The 21,995-nt window shown below is 47.6% G+C and overlaps 1 protein-coding gene across 2 annotated transcripts in view; it reads right to left on the bottom strand.

The window, feature by feature from the left end:
• PTPN9 (protein tyrosine phosphatase non-receptor type 9) overlaps nt 1–19,094 on the bottom strand; it is a 57,801-nt gene extending 38,707 nt beyond the window's left edge. The window contains exon 1 of one of the 2 annotated variants that reach the window (XM_075006927.1): nt 18,522–19,094. In XM_075006927.1, the coding sequence (XP_074863028.1) occupies nt 18,522–18,554 (33 nt within the window). In that variant the 5' untranslated portion in view covers nt 18,555–19,094. The remainder of the gene's footprint in view (nt 1–18,521) is intronic. The other variant, XM_075006926.1, reaches the window with a different exon arrangement.
• Between the last annotated feature and the right edge of the window lie 2,901 nt (nt 19,095–21,995).

Consider the following 21,995-nt stretch of genomic DNA (forward strand, 5'->3'; position numbering starts at 1 on the left):
ATCTTGGTCCATGCAATATGGAACTCAACAGTTACACGAGACAACTTTTCCCTATGGGGAAAAAAAAATTCTCTTCCCTGCAAAGGGGAAATTAACTGCTTTTTCGATAAGCCTAAAGAAAATATTAAGCTCCTAAGCCATTCTCAGACCATAGGGGTGAACCTACAGCTTACAAACATTTTATAAAAGCAATTATATTTCCAATCCACTTCCCCCTTCGTTTACCTGCCAAGACTCAAGTGCAGAATTCGGCTGTTTCCCAAGAGATGGTGACAATGCAACACCCCGACTGTGAACTAAGGGGCTAGTGAGGTCATCTTGCTTTCAAAGGAGAAACACAAGAACTGCTGAACCGGGGTCTTGGAAGGTTGAAAAAAAAAAAAAAAGAAAAGATTTCGCTTTCCTTTTTCTAATGCCTTTGTTTGTGCTTTCAATGCTACGCACGTATTGCGTGAATGATTTCAAGCCAAATTTAGTGATGAGCCTACCAGGGACAATTCCCATTCAAGTCCATTGGCGCAGACGGCACCTAGCGGAGGACAGGGTTTTATTTATTGCCGCTTGTAAGGGAAGTGCCCATCTGGCTCCCTGAGTGTTCTCAGAATAACTAACTGCAGCGATCAACATTACATGCCATAATGACTCCCAGAATCTATTTAGCAGGAGGGAATTACTGGAGCACCAAGAGACACTAATGAAGACCAGGGCCCCACTGCACCCGGTGCCGTACAGATACATCCCTGCCCTGAAGTGGTTATAGTCAAAGCACGCAAGACAAACAATGGGTACAACAGAAGCACCATTTCACAACAGGGTAAACAGCAGAGCCAGAAAATTGTTGGTCTCCTGACTCCCAGTCCAGTGCACTCTCTTTAGCTGGGCCTGACTCCACCAGAAGTTTTTGCTAAGGGTTTGTCTTCACTACTTGGCAATTGACACAGGCAGGGTTTATCTTCCAGAGTTTGATTTCACGTGACCAGTGGGGATACATGAATTTGAACTATCAGGGCTCCCTGTACTCAATCTCACATGAAGTAAGTGAAGACAGCCAAGTCAGTCAATTACAGATAAGTTGATCCTAGCTACACCCCTGCCATAGCTGGAATTGTGCATCTCCAGTTGACTTCAAGATCTAGTGTAAACCTGGCCTGAGATACCCATCTGTTCCACATAGTCTCCAAACTCCTTAAATAGCATATTGGGTTTGTTGTTTGAATTTCTCGCTGTGGGCAGATACAAATTCCAGTAAAACGTGCTGGCAAATAGAAAACCTCCCTCAGCTCTCCCAGCCAGCCAAATAGTCTTGTTCCATTCGGTATGGAACTCAGATGCACAAGACGCAAACTTTTCCCTGTGGAAAAAAGCTTCTCTTCAGCGTAAAAGGGAAATTAATTCTTTTTGTTGGTGTTTTTTTTTTTCTTAAACTGAAACAAAGCTCATAAGCCATCCTCATATCACAGGGGTGAACTTACAGCTTACACACACACACTGTAAAAGTAGATATATTTACAATCCATTTCCTCCTCCATTTATCTGCCAAGGCTCAAGTTCAGGATTCTGTTGTTCAGCCAGAGATGGTGACAAATCAAACTATTTTAGGTTTAGAGAAGCCAGACAACAGCTAGATGGGCCGGATAAAGGAGAGATGAAGGATTTGTGCACAAATAATATTCTTAAAAGGCACTGTGTTTTCATCATGGGCATTCTTTCTCGTTTCTTCTTCACCCCAAGATTTGCTTTTTGCTCCTAAATGTGTTTTAATAACAGAGGATACGAGAACAGGGTGTCTTGTAGTTTAAGAAATACTTAAAGATTCATGCTCTCTCTTCAATCCCCTTGCCAGCTTTTCAAAAAAAAAAAAAAAAGTTAGGTATTTCTTTATCATTTGTCTAATGTTATGTATTTATCAGACTTCACTGTGCAGTCATGAGAGGGTGGTTTCATTGAACAGCATGCGATTTTCCTGCTTAGAAAACCTGATGAGAAAGAGAGAGAAAGAAAATCACTACTGCTTTTAAGCACTACTTCATTGCCTAAAAGGCAATGCCCACAGAAAGGACACCTTAATCCTTGCAACTCCTTCATTCCGACCCAGAGACCAGCTGGTGGGGCGTATTAACTCGTCAGGATTCAATTAGCTCCCGCCCCTTCTCCTGAAACAAACCCCGGTTGAAAGGATGCAGCCAAAGAGACAAAGAGCTGGAGCCACCCAGCCCAACCCAGGACACACAACAGGAAGACCGGATCTGAAATGGAGGAATTTTCCATTAATCCTAGCATTATGAAAGAGCAACAAACAAGGGAGAGCAGCTCGGGAAGCTTTTGAGATCCCCACTGCTGCCGCCGCAGCGGGAACAGGAAGAATCTGGATGCTGAAAGCCGTGATGTTGGATGCCAGCAGAGATCCTCGCCGGGCAGAACGGCTGGGATTATTGGGAGCTATTCAGCATGAAAAGCTCCTCGGTGCTAACGACTTCCTCCTGGGTGGAAGCGAAGGTTTATCAGCGCCCCACCAGCCACGCGTGACGGGCCTGGGCCTGGAAACCTGTGCATGGCGTCATACTGCGATTCCCGCCAAAGGGCAGGATATTGGCTCTTGCCACATCCCTGCCACTTGCACCAGTTACTTCAGTAGGATGAAGCTTCTTATCTCACCAGCCACCATGGAGCGGTGTTTAAGCTGTCCGTTCACACCACCATTTGCACTGCCGCTTGCTCCCAGCAGGGCCTTGCCCGAGCAAGGAAAGCTCCCTCCAGCGGCAGCAACAGCGGGTAGGAGCCTTTGCAAAGAATGTTACGCGGAAGTGCATTCCAGTGGTGCTCAGCAAAAGCCAACTGCTGCTTCCCTCCATTGTGCCAGGGAGCATGCAAACCAAATGACAAGCAATGGTTTTCCTTCTATCTCACAGAGCTAGAAGGGACCTTCAGAGGTCATTGAGTCCAGTCCTCATCACCAACAGGTCTGCTTTTTTTTTTTTTTTTTTTTAAAATCTGTTTGCCCCAGATCCCTAAACAGCCTCTTCAAGGGCTGAACTCACAACCCTGGGTTTAGCAGGCCAATGCGCTAACCACTGAGCTATCCCTCCCCACCAAACATTAAACCTCTTGCTCAGAGCTAGACATCCCACGGCCGCAACAGCTGGCGGAGCTGTGCCAGTGTTAGAGTGGGCGAATTTCCTACGCTGCACACAGCCGTGGCCCTGAAAGCTGTGTAACGAACTAGTTTCTTTGTGCTGCAGAACCTCCAGTGTGCAGACCTGTCTGGCCCAGACCCCGCCTCCGCACCAAGCTGAGCTTCACAGAGCAGTTTCCTATCCAAGCCTGCTAGGATTCCAGCAGCGGGAACATCTCAGGACGGTGCCTGGTCAACGGGAGCTACCACTCCAGCAACCTGAGGGCTTGGACACAAATGCTGTGAGCAATGCCTGTCCCGGCCTGGCAGCTCCCTGGCAAGGTCCCCCAAGAGCAGCCTGCATCCGGCCACACTAAGTATTCTGCCAGATAACATGAGGTCATCTTGCCAGGGGACGCCATTTGCAATGGCCATCAAGCGCTAAGTCATCAGGTCTCTTAATGATCTCTGTTCCCATTTCTTTGCCCCTCAGGGGAATTGCAGGACTTTGTTCTTCCTTCCTGCAAATCCTCTACCGCCTACAAAATGATCTCAGCTGGTCTCTCTTGTTCAATACACCAGGGACTCAAACAGGTGCTCGAGTGTTGCATTCTAATGCAATTATTAACACAGGCACATCCTGTTTCCAGCAGACAGCACGTGTGTTTGGGCTACTCAAGGCACCAAACCCATGCGTGGGAGGAGGAATGGAGGAGGAGCTAACCTCGAGTCACACAGCACAATAACACAACTCCGCAGCAGAGTCCCCCTCCAGCCAGTGGAGGAAGCGGAAGGGAGACTGCAGCCTAAGCGCTCCAGCAGGGGGCCTTTCAGCTGCCCGGCCCACAGCAGGGCCTGAAACTGATCACATGCTGGGCTCCAGCCAGCAGTCACCCAGATGGATAAATGCAGGGGATGCCCCAATTTCAGTCATTCCAAGTTCCCTGGGGGAGGAAGGAAACAGCGTTTTTCACTCCTTAAGAGAACAGCTGCTTTGTATCCAGCTCAGAGTTACACAAAAATCAGTAAAAGCACTTTCCCTTAAACCAGTATTTCTTCATCTACGTTCCACAAAAAATATGTGTTCCATGTTCCTCTGGAAAAACAATTCAAAGTACAGGTTGAACCGCTCTAACCCAGCACTCTCTTATCTGGCAAGGTTCTAGTAAGCCAGACGACCACTTATAGGCGTGGCCAAGTTTCCTGTGGTCCCATAAAGTTTGTTTCCAGCCACCCGTCCTGGCTCTCAGCGTTCTGTACTGTTATTTAGCTGCGATTTACCCCTTAAATGGCTTCTAAGAGCCCACCAAGCAGCAGAAGTGTTCGTAACGTATTAGATCAATGTTTCTCAACCAGGGTTATGCGTACCATTGGGCATACACTCAGGGTTTCCAGGGGGTACATCAAATCATTAAGATATTTGCCTAGTTTTAAAACAGGCTACATAAAAAACACTAGTAAAGTAAGTACAACCTAAAAGTTCATTCAGACAATGGCTTGTCTCGACTGCTTCATATGCCTTATGCTGGAATCACAGAAGAGTAGGACTGGAAGGGAACTCGAGAGGCCATCAAGTCCAGCCCCCTGCCCTCATGGCAGGACCAAGCACTTTCTAGACCATCCCTGAAAGCTGTCTATCTAACCTCTTCTTAAATAGCTCCAATGATGGAGAATTTACCACCTCCCTTGGCAATTCGTTCCAGTGTTTGATCACCCTGACAGTTAGGAACTTTTTCCTAATGTCCAACCTGAACCTCCCCTGCTGCAATTTAAGTCCATTACCTCTTGTTCTATCCTCAGAGGCAAGGAAGAACAAGTTCCCTCCCTCCGCCTTATGACACCCTTTTAGATACCTGAAAACTGCTATCATGTCCCCCCTCAATCTTCTCTTTTCCAAACTAAACAAGCCCAATTCTTTCAGCCTTTCTTCCAATGCAGGTATTTGATAATAAGGCACTGGAAAGTCAGTCCATTTTCAGTGGCTGTCTCCTGTGACATTTGTGCCTCTTTTGGTAAGTAAGTAGTTTTTAAGTGAGGTGTAACTTGGTAACATACAAAACAAATATGCCTTCTGGACAGGTTGAATGGCACTTGTTTCAAAACCTCGGATTACTTTTGGACCATGTTTCTCACCAGGTGGGATGCACACCCCTCAAGGCAGGGGGTACTTCATATATTTTTACAGGGGTACTTTATTAAAAAAAATAAAATAAAATAAAAGGTGGAGAAACACTGTGCTCGACAATAGTGACCTCCCGTGGCCTGACAATTTCTCTTGTCCAGCACTGGTCAGGTCCCAAGGGCACAGGACAAGAGAGGTGCAACCTGTAAATATTTTCTGTTATTAAAAATACAATGTTACTTCTTCATTGTTATGGTGCCTGATTAAATGACCTCATCTTGGTTTTGCTGCTTATGTTGCTGTTGGTGTTTTTGGGTCTGACAATTTTTTTAAAGAAAGCTCTCAGAGGTGTTCTGCCTGAGGCACTGGGCTTGCTCTATGCTCCGATTGCAGGCTGGCGGTAGCCAGCTCGAGCTACGCCCCTGCTGCAGGGGCAGATCAGTCACTGGGCAGACTTTAAGATCTAGTGTAGACCTGGCCTAAGTCAGTGGAAGAGCTATGCCATCACCTAATTACCACCTCTTCGGAGTTGGATTACCTACACTACGTGGAGGGGATCCCACTGCTGTTTCTATGTCTATGCTGAAACTCTGCAGCTGTGCTGCTGGTAACATCTCACATATAAACAAGCCCTAGTTCTCCTGTTCACTAGCTTCGCGGAACTCAATTTGCATTTTTATAATTTCAGCAGATAACATCTGTTCATTTTTAATCACTTTTCCTCCTAATGTTTATCTTTATCTTTCATCTTTATTTTTAAACTTTCACAGTTATCAGGAAATTACTATTGACGGGCTCAGACAATTATTTAATGACAGTCTACAGTAAGTCCTTAAGCAGCACTTTTCCTTTTGCCTATCTGTAAATTTCTATTGCCAACGGAAATATTTTTCCCCCCCATCTGTACCATGAACTTGATGTTTACTGACACTCACCAGGGTAAATTTAATCTTTCCAAACCTACACATATACAACGCTCCATCTGGTCGCTTTCTGTATCCATATAGCAGCCAGGCGTAAAACCAGTGGAAGAACAAGAGTATGGGTGAGTCTACACTCTTTCGACAGAGGTATGCAAATGAGGGAAACTGAAAATGCAAAATGAGGTGCATATTTGGCTCCTCATTTGCATAGTCTTATTTCAAAAGAAGAAAACCAGTGTAGCTGCTGCTCTTTCGAAAGTAAACCCCATCTTCAAAAGAGTCCTTCCCTTTATTTAATTTTATTTTATTTATAAATAAAGGGAAGAAGGATTCTTTCGAAGATGGGGTTTACTTTCAAAAGAGCAGCATCTACACCGGTTTTCTTCTTTCAAAAGAAGCTCTTTTGAAATGATATGCAAATGAGGTGCCAAATATGCGCCTCATTTGCATTTCCTATTTCCCTCACACCGAACAACAGGGCTGAAAGGGACCTCAGGAGGTCGTCTAGTCCAGCCCCCTGCTTCAAGCAGGATCAACCCCCACTAAGTCATCCCAGCCAGGACTTTGTCAAGCTGGGACTTAAAAACCTCGAGGGATGGAGAATCCACCACCTCTCTAGACAATGCATTCCAATGCTTCATCACCCGCCTGGTGCCGTAGTTTTTAGTAATATCTAACCTACACCTCTCCCTCTTCAACTTCAGACCACTGCTCCTTGTTCTGCCATCTGACACCACTGAGAACAGTTTCTCACCCTCCTCTTTAGCGCTCCCCTTCAGGAAGTTGAAGGCTGCTATTAAATCACCCCTCAGTCTTCTCTTCTGTAAACTAAACAAGCCCAAATCCCTCAGCCTATCCTCATAGGTCTTGTGCTCCAGCCCCTTAATCATTTTTGTTGCCCTTCGCTAAACCTGCTCCAGCAAACCCACATCCTTTTTATACTGGGGGGGCCCAAAACTGGACACAATAGTCAAGATGTAGCCTCACCAGTGCCGAATAGAGGGGAACAACCACTTCTCTAGATCTGCTCAAAATGCTCCTCCAAAATGCTCCACCCTAGTATGCCATTAGCCCTTTTGGCGACAAGGGCACACGGTTTACTTATATCCAGCCTTTCATCCACCATAACCCCTAGGTCCCTTTCCATCGTACTGCTGCTGAGCCAGTCGGTCCCCAGCCTGTAACAATGCTTGGGATTCTTCCGCCCCAGGTGCAGGACTCTACGCTTCTCCTTGTTGAACAGCACCCGATTTCTTTTGGCCCAGTCCTCCAATTTATCCAGGTCCCTCTGGATTCTCTGTCTACCCTCCAACGAATGTACCTCTCCCCCTATGTTTGTGTCATCCGCAAACTTGCTGAGGGTGCAATCCAGTCCCTCATCCAGGTCATTAATGAAGATGTTGAATAACACCGGCCCCAGAACCGAGCCTTCTGGCACTCGGCTGTAAACTAATCGACATCCAGATATTGAGCCACTGACCACTACCCGTTGGGACCGACCATCAAGCCAGCTTTCCATCTATCTTATAGTCCAGAGATCCAATCCATATTTCCTTAACTTACGGACAAGTATGTTGTGGGAGACCATATCAAAAGCCTTGCTGAAGTCAAGGTATATCACATCCACTGACTTCCCCATGTCCACAGAGCTTGTAACCTCGTCATAGAAGCTAATCAGATTGGTCAGGCAGGACTTGCCCTTGGTGAATCCATCTTGGCTACTTTTGATCACTTTCCCCTCTTCCAAGTGCTCCAAAATGGATTCCTTGACGAGTCCCTCCATTATTTTCCCAGGGATTGAGGTAAAGTTGACCAGTCTATAGTTCCCTGGATTGTCCTTCTTTAAAGATGGGCACTACGTTTGCCTTTTTCCAGTCATCCGGCATCTTTCCCAATCTCCCTCATTTGCATACTTCTTTCGAAAGAGGAATGCAAGTGTAGACACGCCCTACGTAATTGTGTGAAAGTTAAGTATTGGAAGTAGATTGGATTTAAGGGATGGTCCAGAAAATTTTTCCAGTTAAGCCAGTACAGTTAAGTCATTATAACTTCACATATGGACGCTTATTCTGGCGTAAGAGTGGCTGTTTTTTTTTTTTGGCTTCCAAAATGATGTAACAAACTAGCAGTAGTCAGTCTTATGCTAGAGTACGAATGGGTATCTGGGGTAATAGCAGATATCATTGTCATGCTTTGTGCCACACTTTCTATAGGTATAACTTTTCCAGGCAGGCAGCCACAACCAGGTTGCTGGAATTTGTGAAGCTGCACAGTTCCATTGTGCACAAACACCCTAGAGTTACAATTTTTTCATTTCAAACAAGGGAATTAAATGCAAGATATCTAACTTAAAGCAATGATGGGAATGTGCTTTTATAGGTCAAGAAATGAAGCTGCTCTGGGTAAATTTACTTCATCTATGCTGAAATCCAGATTTGTCCAAGTACAAGGGAGGCTGTTAAGATATTAAATTGGTACAAAGAGTCTGATATGGAACAAGAGCTTAAATGTGAAAGCCATTTTCAGAACACAGTTTTAAGTCTCATTGGGTGTGTCTACACTAGGAGCTAACTTCAAAGTTTGAGAGAGGTAGCCATGTTAGTCTGTAAGATGCCACAGGACTTTTCTCAAAGATACAGACTCAGATATATTGGAGCATAAGTTTTCATGGGCAGAGACCCGCTTCATCTGATGATGCGCATTCCATCATCTGGTGAAGCAGGTCTTTGCCTAAGAAAGCTTATGCTCCAATATATCCGTTAGTCTATAAAGTGCCACAGGACTTCTTGTTGCTAATTTCGAAGTTAACTTTGAAGTTAGGCACGACATCGCAGTAGCCACCAGAAAGTCACCACCCACTTTCCCTTAACTCAAAGTTAACTTTGAAGTAGGGAGCCCAACTTCGAAGTCCTCACTCCATTTCCAGGAATGGAGTAGTGCCCTACTTAAAAGTTTAACTTCAAAGTCGGGTGTGTGCAGATGTAGTAAGCAACTTCGAAGTTATTTTTGTAGTGTAGACACAGCCATTGACCTGGATCTCGCCGAGCCTCCCATGCAGAATCATTTGCAGAGTTGGCAGTAGACACCCAGGCTGTTTTTACTATGTCGGTCTTCCGGACTCCAAATCACGTGATGTTATGCTAATGAGGCATGGGGAATTTGCATCCGCACCTCATTAGCATCTTTCGCTCCACGTGTTAGCTCCATGTGTTAGCACTTCCTTCCGAAGTGGCCTGCACAGAAACGGCCCTAGATATTGTAGATCAAGTACTCAGCCGTCCGAAGGACAGAATTTGTGGCCACGCAATTAGAGCCTAAAAACTTTACCGCTGATTATTTGTGGATCCAAAGGTGAAGTTAAGCTTTTGAACATCAGGCCCATTTTCAAAACCAGCTCACAAACATGGCTTCAAAGACTTCAGCTTTTGCATTTCTTAACTTTTTCACTGTGAAACTGCAACTTTAGCATTGCATTAACACGCGAGTTCACGTGTATTTCTATTTAGGGCTCATGCAACCTGTTTGTCCTTAAGGCTTCATTTTCACTGTCTTGTAGCTCTCCAAAACACACATGCTTTTTGGGTTTATCCCTAGCAGCCAGCTCTTTGTGGCCGGGTTTGTGACAAAAACACATTCAGCTTTTATTTAAATCCATAAAATGTTTTGTGCTTTGCAACATGAACAATTGAGGTGTTACTCCCATGGATTCTAAACCTCAGACGCCCTGACCATTGATCTAAATTAATTCTGGGTTACCATAATATTAAAATAAAAATAATCATAGAATCCTAGGGCTGGAAGGGACCTCGGGCGGTCATCGAGTCCAGCCCTGTGCCCAAAAGAGGATCAACCCTAACTAAAAATTTTAAATAAACTGTTGACTTCATCTAACCTGGAGAGATGTGGCTCTTGGATAATTATTCTCTGTCACTAACCTCTAGCAAGTGATCTCTATCCTATGGCAAGAGTCTTCTATTATTACTCTGCTTTTAAAATGCAATCGCTCACTTGGCTGCTTGAGGCTCAAACATTCAAAGAGAAACAGATGGGACTTGTTTAAAGTGTAATAATTACAGACATACTATTCTTGAGCGGTGGGGGGTAGCTCCCAACATGGTGAACAGACCAGACTGGACTGATTTAACTCACCCATTTAAAATCACCTAGCACAGAAATCTTTGATCTAAAACTAATTTTAATCTTGCTTTCCATTTGAGCTTTTTAGTTATTTTTCTAAGGAACGATTCCTTCTCATTGGCCAGTAACCTTTAAAACATGTCAATTTGCAACTAAATAAAGTTTTGACACTACATCTGGTACTTTTTTGATAGCCAGAAAGATACAAAATGTCTATAAATGATTAATCAATTTAATAGCTTAATTTACATTAACTAGCTTAATATATATTAACTAGAGTCTTAATTTTAAATTTTTATGACATTAGAAAATGGTGACTGATCTGTTTTTTATTTACTAGATTAATTGTTACGGGTTTTTTTTCTTATGATCTGTTTGAAACTGCCTTCAGATGGAAATTTAAACAACGCAAAATTAGTCATCTGCATTATACTGGACTATGAGAGGAAATGTAAGTTCACAAAAAGATGTTTTGCATTTAAAACTAGATGGATTTATTAAACAAAGGAAACTTACATCTTGTTAGTGAATTGAATGTATCGTTTCTGGTCACATCTTTGAAGTTTTAGAACTAGTAGATCTCATCCTCTCATACCTCACTTTTATTAATAAGTTAAAAGAAGACAACAAGCTTTCTTGGCTTTGAATGAGCTAGCAGTCATGGGAGAAGAACAGCTGAGTAAATTGAAATGAAGAAAACATTCTCTGCACCAACAGAAGAGGCTACTGATTTTCAAAGCTACTTTAGTCTTAACAAACTCCGGTACTAAGCGTTTAGCCACTGATTAACACAAGTTCAGTTGTATGACTTTCTTTAAAACCTGGCAGCAAACGTGAACTGCTTGAATTTTGTCACTTTATTTTTATAAATTATACCAAGCTCAGGCCTTAACATGGGTTGACACAACCTTAAATACCTTCATTTTTAAGGAAAAGGTGTATTTAACTGAAATCCTTAAATCTGTTTTTTTACTAAAACAAAAATTACTTTCATCCACTTTGCTAGGAGCACACAGGAAGTGGGAGTTCCCACTTTGGCAGAGTTTAAAAAAAGAGAGAGAAACATTCCAGTGGTTAGAATTCTAGCCTGGGTCATGGAAGACTTGGATTCAAATCCCTGCCCAGGTGACCCTGGGAACATTATTTACTCTCTGTGCCTCAGTTTCCAATTTCTCATTCAAGATAGAGAAGCATTCTGATAATATGGTAACGATGGTTCATATTTCTAAGGCCATGTCTACATTACCCTGGAAGATTGATCCACTCAGGGTTGACCTTCCGGGGTTCGATTTCAAGTGTCTTGTAGGGATGCGAGAAATCAACCTATCAGGGTCGGCAGTCAACCCCTGTATTCTCACGTATCGCGAGAAGTAAGGGAGGTTGACGGGGGAAACTCTCCCGTCGACTTTCTTCAGCGAGGATGGCCGAGTAAGTCGATTACAGATACATCGATTCTAGCTATGGCAAGAGCGTAGCTCGAATCAATGTATCCGCAATCGACTTACTTTCCTAGCGCAGACATCACTTAAGAGGCTGAACTGATGTCTGAAGCAACAGGATGCAACATGCATGCAACGAGATCCCAGTAATAACCAGCACGCTCACATACCGCAAGCTTATCTTCCCTTCCTCCTTCCCCTGTTCCTGCCATGGCTAATCTACTCCCAGCTAACTAAATTCTTGTGCCCATCAGAGCAGATGCGAAGTTCGGGGGAGAGGGGAGGAATCTGAATGAGAAGAGCGAAGTGGCCTTGCAGACGTGCCTGGAAAGAGCATTCCAGCGCATTCACTTCTCAACAGAACATTAGATCCAAAACATGTTCACGCTGACATTTTAAATGGCACAAGAATGAGGGAATCCAGAGTTGAAGTGTAATTATGCCACATTTTTACACACCACTGCAGGGTCTTATGTTACAGGGCCATAAATCAGAGCCTTCCATGATAGTCTAACAGCACAATAAAAAAGGAAACCACTTCCTCTTCATGCTGTTCCTCCTAAAAAAAAAATCCATGTTAATAGAGGGAATTGTCCATGGTGGGGGTGAAATACAGCAGCTCTTCAATGGTATGTGTTACGATTACTCCTTAGTTTAGAACAGGAAGTGAACAATAAATTCTACTGAAATTCCAGGAGTTATTTAGGTCAGCAGAATGTAATCCGTCAATCTGGCCAGACCACTCAGCTTTCTGCCTTACGCTCATGGAAGGTACCCCCAAGATCGCTGGTAACCACCAGCTGTAAGGTTTTAACTCTCGCCTGAGAAACGACACTTCCAGAAGCACAATGCCCTAGAATACCAAGCTGGACCAGTGGTTCAGAAACGACTCGGAGGGAAAAATATCCCCTCAGATCTACACCACTTCAGGCAGAACATGGAGGTTTCCTTAAGGCATCTCACCCAAGTGCTAACTAAACAAAGCTGCCCCTGTTTAGCAGGTGAGACGGGGCAGGCTCAAAGCACAAGGCGATATGCCTGCAGGTGAGTTCTTTTATACTGAAAATGCTCTTTCACCTAGATTTGTAAAGGGACACCATTATCTTGATATCTAAATCAGTATCTAAGTAGGAGGTAAGGTCATTTGAGGTCTCCCCAGTCTACCTGCCATGAATTCTGCCCCTTATCCTGGTTGCATTTACCTTTCAATATCAGCCAAGGGTAGGATTTTCTAAGCGTTCACAGTGCTGGTGTAACTGCCCCACTCTCCGATGGTAAAACTTCCAATGCCTTCATCCAGAGCAGTGTCAGGACAATGATAAGTGTTCAAGAAAATCTCTTTCTAAGAGTCTATCCCTTCCCTGTTGCTGTGTGAAAGACTCACAGAGGAAGGAAGCTGACCATGCAGGGGAAACAAAAATTAAATATGGACCAAAGTGATCAAATTCACAAAGTAAACAAATGACAAAGGGGAAAAATATTCATTTTTGTTATTAAACTTTTAAATCATCATTTTGGGCCCCAACCTTGCAAAGGTTTATGTATGTGGTTCACTTTAAGACCTGTGAATAGGCCCATTGAACTCGATTGGATTACTTACATAATAAGCACATACTTAAGTCACTGCAGGATCAGGGCCTTAAGCCTTACTCCTCGTAGTAGAGAATAGTTGTTGAAAGACATCCGCCTTAAGTTGCCCATGTTGCTTTAAGTGAAACTGTTCAAAGAGTTTTTGAAACCGTTGCCTGTCTTTTATGTGGGTCCGTAAAAAGGCCCCCATTTATGGCGAGGGTAGGATGGAAAGGATTGACAACTCTGACACCGCCGCACTTCCTAACCTTTATGCTGTTTGAGCATTGCAGCGCTGGCCCCTCACTCCACCCTTTGCAGTGAGATCAAGAAATCCTCACTATTCTGCTTGAATTACCTCCAGAGCAACTCAATGGCTCTGACCACACTCGCCAAAACCAGATGGGAATAAGGGGCTTTCGAAATCAGGGGTCCATTTCAAAAGACACCCCCCCGCCCCAGCTACACGGGCAGCTGCATTTCGAAACCGGCAGTTTTGAAGCATGTGTGGCTGCTGTTATGCTAATGAGGATATGCATATTCAAGGCAGTACCTCGTTACCATATCCTGAAGTGCCACATTACCATAGCCCCTGTAAAAGTAGAGGCTAGTTTGGCCACAGCCGACGAGTTTAGCACTTGATCTGCCCAGTTGTGTTAGTGGAGAAGACCTCAGAGGTCGCCTATCTTACTGACTAAACTAATCAGGGTTTGAAGGAGGAAAGCCTAAGGATGGAGGATCAAAACGGTAATAGCCATTTAAGCAAGGCAGGCGGACAGACTGAGCTACTAACCGGTATTGCTACAGTAGCCTAGAATAGCAGCCACAGATCACTGTGCAGAAACCATACATCTGGACAGGACCTCAGAAGGGTCATCCAGATCATCCCTGATGGTTAAGTTACTGGCTCTTAGGAATTAACGAGCAGGCTGCATTTTTAGCCTAAAATCTTTAGACACATGATCAAGGTCAAAACCAAAAGAACCTTTTTTCCCCTTCAGAAGGACTATCAGTTCTTTTCCCTTAAGGTCTCTGTCTGGATTTTTGAGTCATGAGCACCAAAAATGTTTCTGTGCCCGGCACGCAACGTTAGTAACCAAAGGTTTCAGACATCTCCCCTGAGAAACTGGGACAAAGGAATGTATCCATAAATTTCAATGCAAACCAGGCTTCCTCTGCAACAGCAGGGTATCAAAGTAACAGAAAAAAAAATTTGTATCAGGTTTAGGGTGGAGCCCTGACTGACAGTGAAGTTACAGCTATTTCAGTTTACTGACGATAACCCAAGAATCATCTTGATTTGTAGAGAAGTTTATGGTATTTGAAAATATGATGTTTTGATTGGTCAGGAACACACAGACAGTGGAGGAGGAAGATAGGAGGGTAAACAACAAGTGGAACAATTTGCAAAAGTCACAGTGTATTCTCCATCACTGGCTGTGTCTACACGTGCCCCAAACTTCGAAATGGGCATGCAAATGGCCATTTCGAAGTTTACTAATGAAGCGCTGAAATGCATATTCAGCGCTTCATTAGCATGCGGGCGGCAGCCGCGCTTCGAAATTGATGCTCCTTGCCGCCGCGCGGCGCGTCCAGACGGGGCTCCTTTTCGAAAGGAGCCCATGAGCTCATGGGAATAAGGGGACTTCGAAGTAGGCGGTGTCCTTTCAAAAAGGAGCCCTGTCTGGACGTGCCGCGCAGCGGCAAGGAGTGTCAATTTCGAAGAGCAGCTGCCGCCCGCATGCTAATGAAGCGCTGAATATGCATTTCAGCGCTTTATTAGTAAACTTCAAAATGGCCATTTGCATGGCCATTTCGAAGTTTGGGGCACGTGTAGACACAGCCACTGATAGCAAGCAGTCTTGGAGCACCACGGAGACAAACAAATTTATTACGCCATATTAACCCCTAAAAGTTCTCCAGGACAGCTTGATATTCGTGAAGCCACAGACTAACACAGCTACGAGACTACTCTCCACCACTGATCATTTTTAAATTAAGATTGGTGGTTTTCCCTGAAAAATATGCTCTTCTAGAAATTATGTCATGTATTCTAGATTTGCCATATCAGATTGGAGCAGTGGTCTTTCAAGTCTGGCACCCTGGACTGAGACAGGAGGCACTAGTGAAGGATTCAAAAGAGCAGAAAAAAAAAAGATGTTTGGAACAAATTAGGCAATGATGTGACAAGGGGACTTCGATCTTTTCTTTTAAAACAAAAAAAATCCAGCCCCCCTCCCACCCTTTCCTCACTATTTAAACCTAGTTATTGTGTTTTATTCTGATCTAATACAGAAGCCAGTTGTGAAGGCTGACTTCATGTTGTAGTCATCAGTGGTCCCGCCACAAATGTCTACGCAGACCCATGCCCCTGATTTCAGTGGGCCTCAGCACAGTGGGTCCGCCTGCTTAGAGCTCATAGCAAGTGCAGGGCACCAAGCTTTATTTGCAATGAAACCAGAACCTGGCAGAGCCCAGGGCTTTACATAGCTCCAAACCAAGCAGATCTGGTCTATCTATTTGGGACAGTTCCTACATTTGCCGTCCCCAAGAATGCAAGATAGAGATATTTCCTTGGCTGGATTGAGGACTACTCTGGTCTGCTCAGAGGACACAGGTCTAACCTTGGGCAGAAACTTATGAACAACCACACTGGGTCAGACCCAAGTTTCATCTAGCCCAGTGTCCTCTCTTCCAACAGAGGCCACCGCCAGATGCCCCAGAGGGAGTGAACAGAGCAGATCACTATCAAAATGATCCCTCTCCAGTTATCCACTTCCAGCCTCTGACAAACCAAGGACTTCATTCCTCCCCCTTCTGGCCAATACCCACGGATGGAGCCATACTCCATTAATTTATCTAGCTCTTTTATTGAACCCTGTTAAAGTCCTGGTCTTCAAAACATCCTCTGGCAAGGAGTTCCACAGGTCCAACGTGCGCTGCATGTAGAAAACGTCCTTTTGCTCATTTTAAACCTGCCCCCCCATTCATTTCATTTGGTGAGCCCCTAGTTCGTGTGCTATGGGAACAAGCAAACAAACTTTTCCGTATTCACTTTTTCCACATCTGTCACGATTTTATAGACCTCTGTCCTAGCCCGGCTCAGTCTCCTCTTTTCTAAGCTGAAAAGTCCCAGTCTTTTTAAACAACAAGAAGTCCTGTGGCACCTTGCAGACTAACAGCTATTTTGGAGGCTAAGCTTTCGTGGGCAAAGACACGGTTGGCTCCCCACAGGCCCAGCCACTTGGGTCTCTGCCCACGAAAGCTTAGGCTCCAAAATAGCTGTTAGTCTGCAAGGTGCCACAGGACTTCTTGTTGTTCTCAAAGATACAGACTAACGCGGCCACCTCTCGGAAGCTTTTTAATCTTTCTTCGTATCACACCAGTTCCAAACCCCTCCTCATTTTGTCGCCCTTTCCTGAAGCTTTTCCAATGCCAAGATACCTTTTTTTTTTTTTTTTTTTTGAGAGGAGGCGACCACATCTGTGCACAGTATTCAAGCTGTGGCTGTACCATGGATTTTACGTAGAGGCAATAAGATATTCTCCGTCTTATTCTCTATGCCTTTTTTAATTCCTAACGCCTGAAGATGAGCTGCTGTGAGCCCACAAGGGTAATGGAGAAGATTGGGAACGAACAGGAGGAAAATGGGGTTGGGAGGGGATGACTGCTGAGGATGGGAAGAGCAGAAAGCCAGGCACAGCATGTAGAAAGATGCAGCCTATACAGAGTTCTCTTCTTTAAAGAGCACTGGAAGATGGGAAATTCATGGCTGGTTCGAATCTGCAGCACAGCCCATACCCACCGGCTTCCCCTCCCCCCTAAAATTCACAGCACCATCCCCAGATTTATAAGCATGCAACATCCTCCTGCAGTGACGCAACCGACTGACAGGAAGAGACAAACGTCACAGGGAGGAATGGGGCGTGGGAAGCAAAAAAAAACTTGAATCCAGCCCTGGCTGGAGCGAAATGAAGAGGGCAAAACAGGAAAAGGGGGCGGTTCGAGTTTAAAATGGGCCAGGCTATAACCTCAGGCCTCTCCGCAGACCACTGCCTCAGCACATCTGTTGGGGGAACGGGGGGGACACACGTCACAGATGCCCAGTAAGGTTGGTACCGCTCCTGGCAAGTTGGACAGCCCCATTTTATGGATGCGGAAACTGAGGCACGGTGGCAAAGCTACTCCCGTCCCAAGGTCACACGCAGGAAGAGACGCCAGCTGCCCTGCTGGACCTCTCGGCAGCTGACGCCGGCAGGAGGCAGATCCTGCTGATGCGCAGCTGGGGACAAGCAGTTTGGGAGAGAATTGAGACTTTTCTCGCCCGCCCGCCTCACGCCCTTGAACTCTACGGGAAGGAGGAGGGGAGAACTCCCCTGCACAATCTTCAGTTTCATGTCACCGCCCCACTCAAAAGAATAAAAGGGGCCGCGGAGAATTTTTGGGGAGGGGTGGCATAGAGGGGGAAAGGGGCTCAGATCGGAGACCCCGAGAACACCCCAGGCCCGGCCCCGGCCGGATCCGACATTTCGGCCACCTACATCTGGCTGGGGATTAAGCCCTCCTGGAGCAGCTCCTGGAGCGGGATCTAGCCCCCCCTGAGCCGCTGCGCACCCCATGGGCCGCGGGGGCTGGAGGCCTGCGGGGGGCGGGGGGGAAGGTCCCGACTGTTTTTGCCTTTCGGGGCCCTGGGCGGCGGCTGCCACTGGAACGGGGGGGGGGGGGGCTCAACACCCCCCCGCCGCTGCTCCGGGGTGGGGCGGAGCCCCCTGCGGGAAGCCCGAGGGGCGGGGCGTGGGGGGTCCCCATAGGCCCAGCCGGGGGCTAGGCCGCAACTCCCGCAGCCCCTCTCAGCGCCGCCTCCTCCCCGCCCCCCTAACCGGGTGCCCCCCATTGCTGCCGGGGGGGAGGGGCGGGATGCCGCCCGAGGGGAGCCAGCCCCCCGGAAAGGAGCGGGCAGGCTCTCTGGGGTCCCCCTACCAGGCGGAGGGGCTGGGGGCGCCCCCCCCACTTCCAGGCGGATGCAGGAAAGGGGGAGGCAGCGGGGCACCGATCCAGCGCCGGGGGGGGAGCAGCCCCCCAAGTGCCCCCCATGGAGCTCAGCGGGAAGCACTAGGGGGGGGGGCAGCGCGTGCCCCCGCCCTTCCCGGGCTCCCCGAGTTCGGCGCCGCCCGCCCAGCCTTGGGGTGCGCGGGGGGGGGGAGGGGGTACGGCTTTACCTGCTCCTCCTCCGGGCTCAGCTCCGCGGCCATCCTGCTGCCGCAGCTCCCGCCTGCCGACTGCGGCGGCGGCTCGCGTCCTCGGCGTTTTTAACCCGGGGCTTGCAACCATCGGCCGGCCGGACTCCCACCCAGCGCCCCGGCGGGGGCAGCGGCTCAGCGGGGCCCGCCGCGGCGGCGGCGGCGGCTCTGCCGGGACGCCCCCATTCCGCGATCCCCTCCCCGCCGGGCTGATGCAACTCGCAAGAAGGCGAAAGAAAGTTCACTTGTGCCCTCGCCCCGACCGCCGCGGCTGCTCCGCCGGGCTCCCCCGCCTCCTGCTGCCCGGCCTGCTGGACGGAAAGCCGCGGCAGGTTGCAGCCCGCCTGCCCGGCGAGTTTCAAGGGCTGCTCGCCAGCTCGCCGGCCGCCGGGCTCTTTCCTCCCGGCCTGGGCAAGATCCCCCTGCTGTTGCTTCCTGAATGCAGCCAGCCCGAGACCATCACGTCTCTCCTTTCATTTGGTAGGCTCCCGGGAGAGGAGGAAACTCCTTCCTGCTGCCTCCCTCGCCCGCCTGGCCTTGTTCCTCAAAAGCAGCCGAGAGGCAGGCAGGAAGCAGCGCCAACCCGCCCGCCCCCTCCGCCCTCCTCCTCCCGGGCCAGCCAGAGCCCCCAGCAACTCCATTCAGAAACTGACGCTCATTCACAAACAGCGGAGGAGGGCGCTCCCCCAGGGAGGGAGGGAGGCAGGGCTTGCAGGAGCAGAGACGGGAGGAGGAGAGGCGGTCGGCCAAAGGAAGGAGCGAGCAGCAGAAAACTGTGGAGTGGGGCAAGGGAGATCAAGGGAGGGGAGCGACGGAGAAATCCAGGCAAGGGAGAGAGAGATTCATGCAACAGAGAATTGCAGTTGCAGGGGAATGCTGCGAACTGGTGAAGGGGCTGTTCCATCCAGGATCCCTCCTGCGTTATCCAGAAGTGCCCCAGCTGTGGGGCGGGGAGGGGGGCGAATTCTTTACCCAGCACCCGGAGCCTATCAAGCACATGGCAGCTGGATAAAAACCAGCATGATTGCCCTGACCTTTGTTCTGTTCTGTTTGTCACAGGCCTGGCACCGCCATTTGCAAGAGGGGCCCAGACCCTCCAAGCCAGGGGTGTGCAAGCCCTCTTGGGGGGGAGGTAAAATATCCTAAGGGGGGCATAGCACCACCAGCTGCTCAGCCTCAGGCTCATCCAGCTCTTTAGAAGTGCTGAAAATGTTCCTGTTTTTATCTCTGTCTTCACCTTGAGACACCAATACATAAAGTTTTTAAATCTACAAACTTATTACATGAGACCAAAGGTTTGGGGGTTTGCCCCCATTAACATAACTGGGATTTCCATCAGATTACATTAGACAGGTTGGGAGGAGGGTGCTAACTGCAGGGACAAAAAGTGGGCCCGGTCCTAAAACATTTGCTCCCTCCTGTTTAAGGCCTGGATCCGGCAATCAGCTTGAGGCAATGGGGGTGGGGGGGGCCCTTGCAGATGAAGAGTAAAAAGAGTTGCCTGAGAAGATCCAGTGGCCCGGTGAGGACCCAGGGAACATGCAGACAAAGAAGGAGGGGAAGGGAATCTTTGCCCACAGAAGCTTATGCTCCAAAATATCTGTGAGGCTATAAGGCGCCACAGGACTTCTTGCTGTTCTGGAAGATACAGACTAACACGGCGACCCCTCTGATACAGGTTCTTGGAGGCTGGAGAATCAACAGTGACGAGAACATAAGACTGTGGCCAACTGGGTAAATGTAGCGTGTTTTACAATTATCAGTGTTTTCTTCAAGTAGACCCCCGGGGAGTGGAGGTGGGGGGCGTAGGGTTAACAGGCCTCCTTGTCCTGCTCTGCTCCAGCCTTTTTTAATACAGAAATCCCCCTTTATTCCTTCAGTGCAGCTCTAGGGTGGGGGTCATCAGTCTACCAGCCACCATTTTGAAGCCGGTCTACGTCACATGGTGGTTAAAATGGCAGCAGTTGCTGGTACCTCAGGTACACCAGGCCCCAGGCGCTGAACAGGTGTGAGGAAGTGCCTTTTGAGGAGAAGAGAATGGAAGGTCGTGTCGCGAGAAATTAAAGACCAGGGACAATTCACGCTGGGCCCAAAGAGCCAGCTCATTTGATCTCCCTTCAGATCCCTGCTTGGCGGCTGTTTCCTGTAACCCGATCTGGATTTAAGGCTGGTTTTTAAAAGAAATCTCTCTCTCTGTCTCTCTCGCTCTGTTCTCCTCATATTCAAATTCTCTTCCAGAATGTTCTGGTGTCTTTTTTCTCCCCACATGCCTTGCTGGGCACTCCAGTACGTTCACAAAGAGGTTTGAATTATGGGGGGATTATTACCCTTTCTGCAGTCCCAGCTCGGATATGGCCCAATCATAGAATCCCAGGGCTGGAAGGGACCTCAGGAGGTCATCTAGTCCAGCTCCCCTGCCTAAAGCAGGATCAACCCCATCTAAGTCATCCCAGCCAGGACCTTGTCAAGCCGGGACTTAAAAACCTCTAGGGATGGAGATTCCACCACCTCTCTAGGCAACGCATTCCAGTGCTTCACCACCCTCGCATTCCAGTGTCTAAGAGCAGCGTCACATCAATGCATCCCTTACCAGAGAGCTTTCACTCCCACTCTGGCGTCTGGGCATTACAGAGACAATGCGCTCCTTGAAAAGTACTGTGCTTACAAGAGCTTAGTTTAGTTCTTTCCAGTTGCTTGCATTTCTGTCTTCCCCTTTCCTGTCCACCACAGTCCATTGTCATGTCTTAACATTCCTTATTCTGCAAACTCTTTAGAGGCAAGGACCGTGTTTTTGTGCTGTACAGCACCTTGCACTACAGAGCTCTAATCCACAACTAAGGCTCCTGGGAGCCATGACAGTACCAGTGAATAATCTCTTAGGCCAGGTCCACAGTAGACCGTCAAGGCGACTGTAGATATATAATTGTAGCTGCAGCAAATCCGTAGCTGGAATCAACTTACCTACGATCGACTTACTGAGAGAGGATTTATCATCCTCACTGAGACAGGAGAAATTCTCCCATTGACTTCTTCCTCCTATCAAGAATGAGGAGTACAGGGCTTGACTGTCAACCCGATAATTCAATTTCGGGCAGCCCCACTAGGGGCGCAAAATTGAACCCCAGAAGATCGATCCTTACGAGGTCTATCTTCCAGGCAGTGAAGACAGACCCTTAGTATATAGCGCCTTGCCTACCAATAGCCCTTAACGGCGACTTATGCTGTATTTCACATGGGCCTTCCTGGCACTTGCACGCTGGCATCAGTGCAACGCACCTTGTCAATTTCCTGACAGACCAGGTTGTGTTCCCCATAAGCTGAGTGCTTAGGCAGCCACCTGACAGAGATTCAGGTGCCGCCAGCTGACCAGCAGAGCGCCCACGGTGGGCAGCCTGTCTCTCTATTGGTGGCGCACATCCGCACATGCCTTGGTGTATGTAACATTTATTCTAC

Source organism: Carettochelys insculpta, chromosome 12, assembly GCF_033958435.1.
Source record: "Carettochelys insculpta isolate YL-2023 chromosome 12, ASM3395843v1, whole genome shotgun sequence".
NCBI classification, from domain to species: Eukaryota; Metazoa; Chordata; order Testudines; family Carettochelyidae; genus Carettochelys; species Carettochelys insculpta.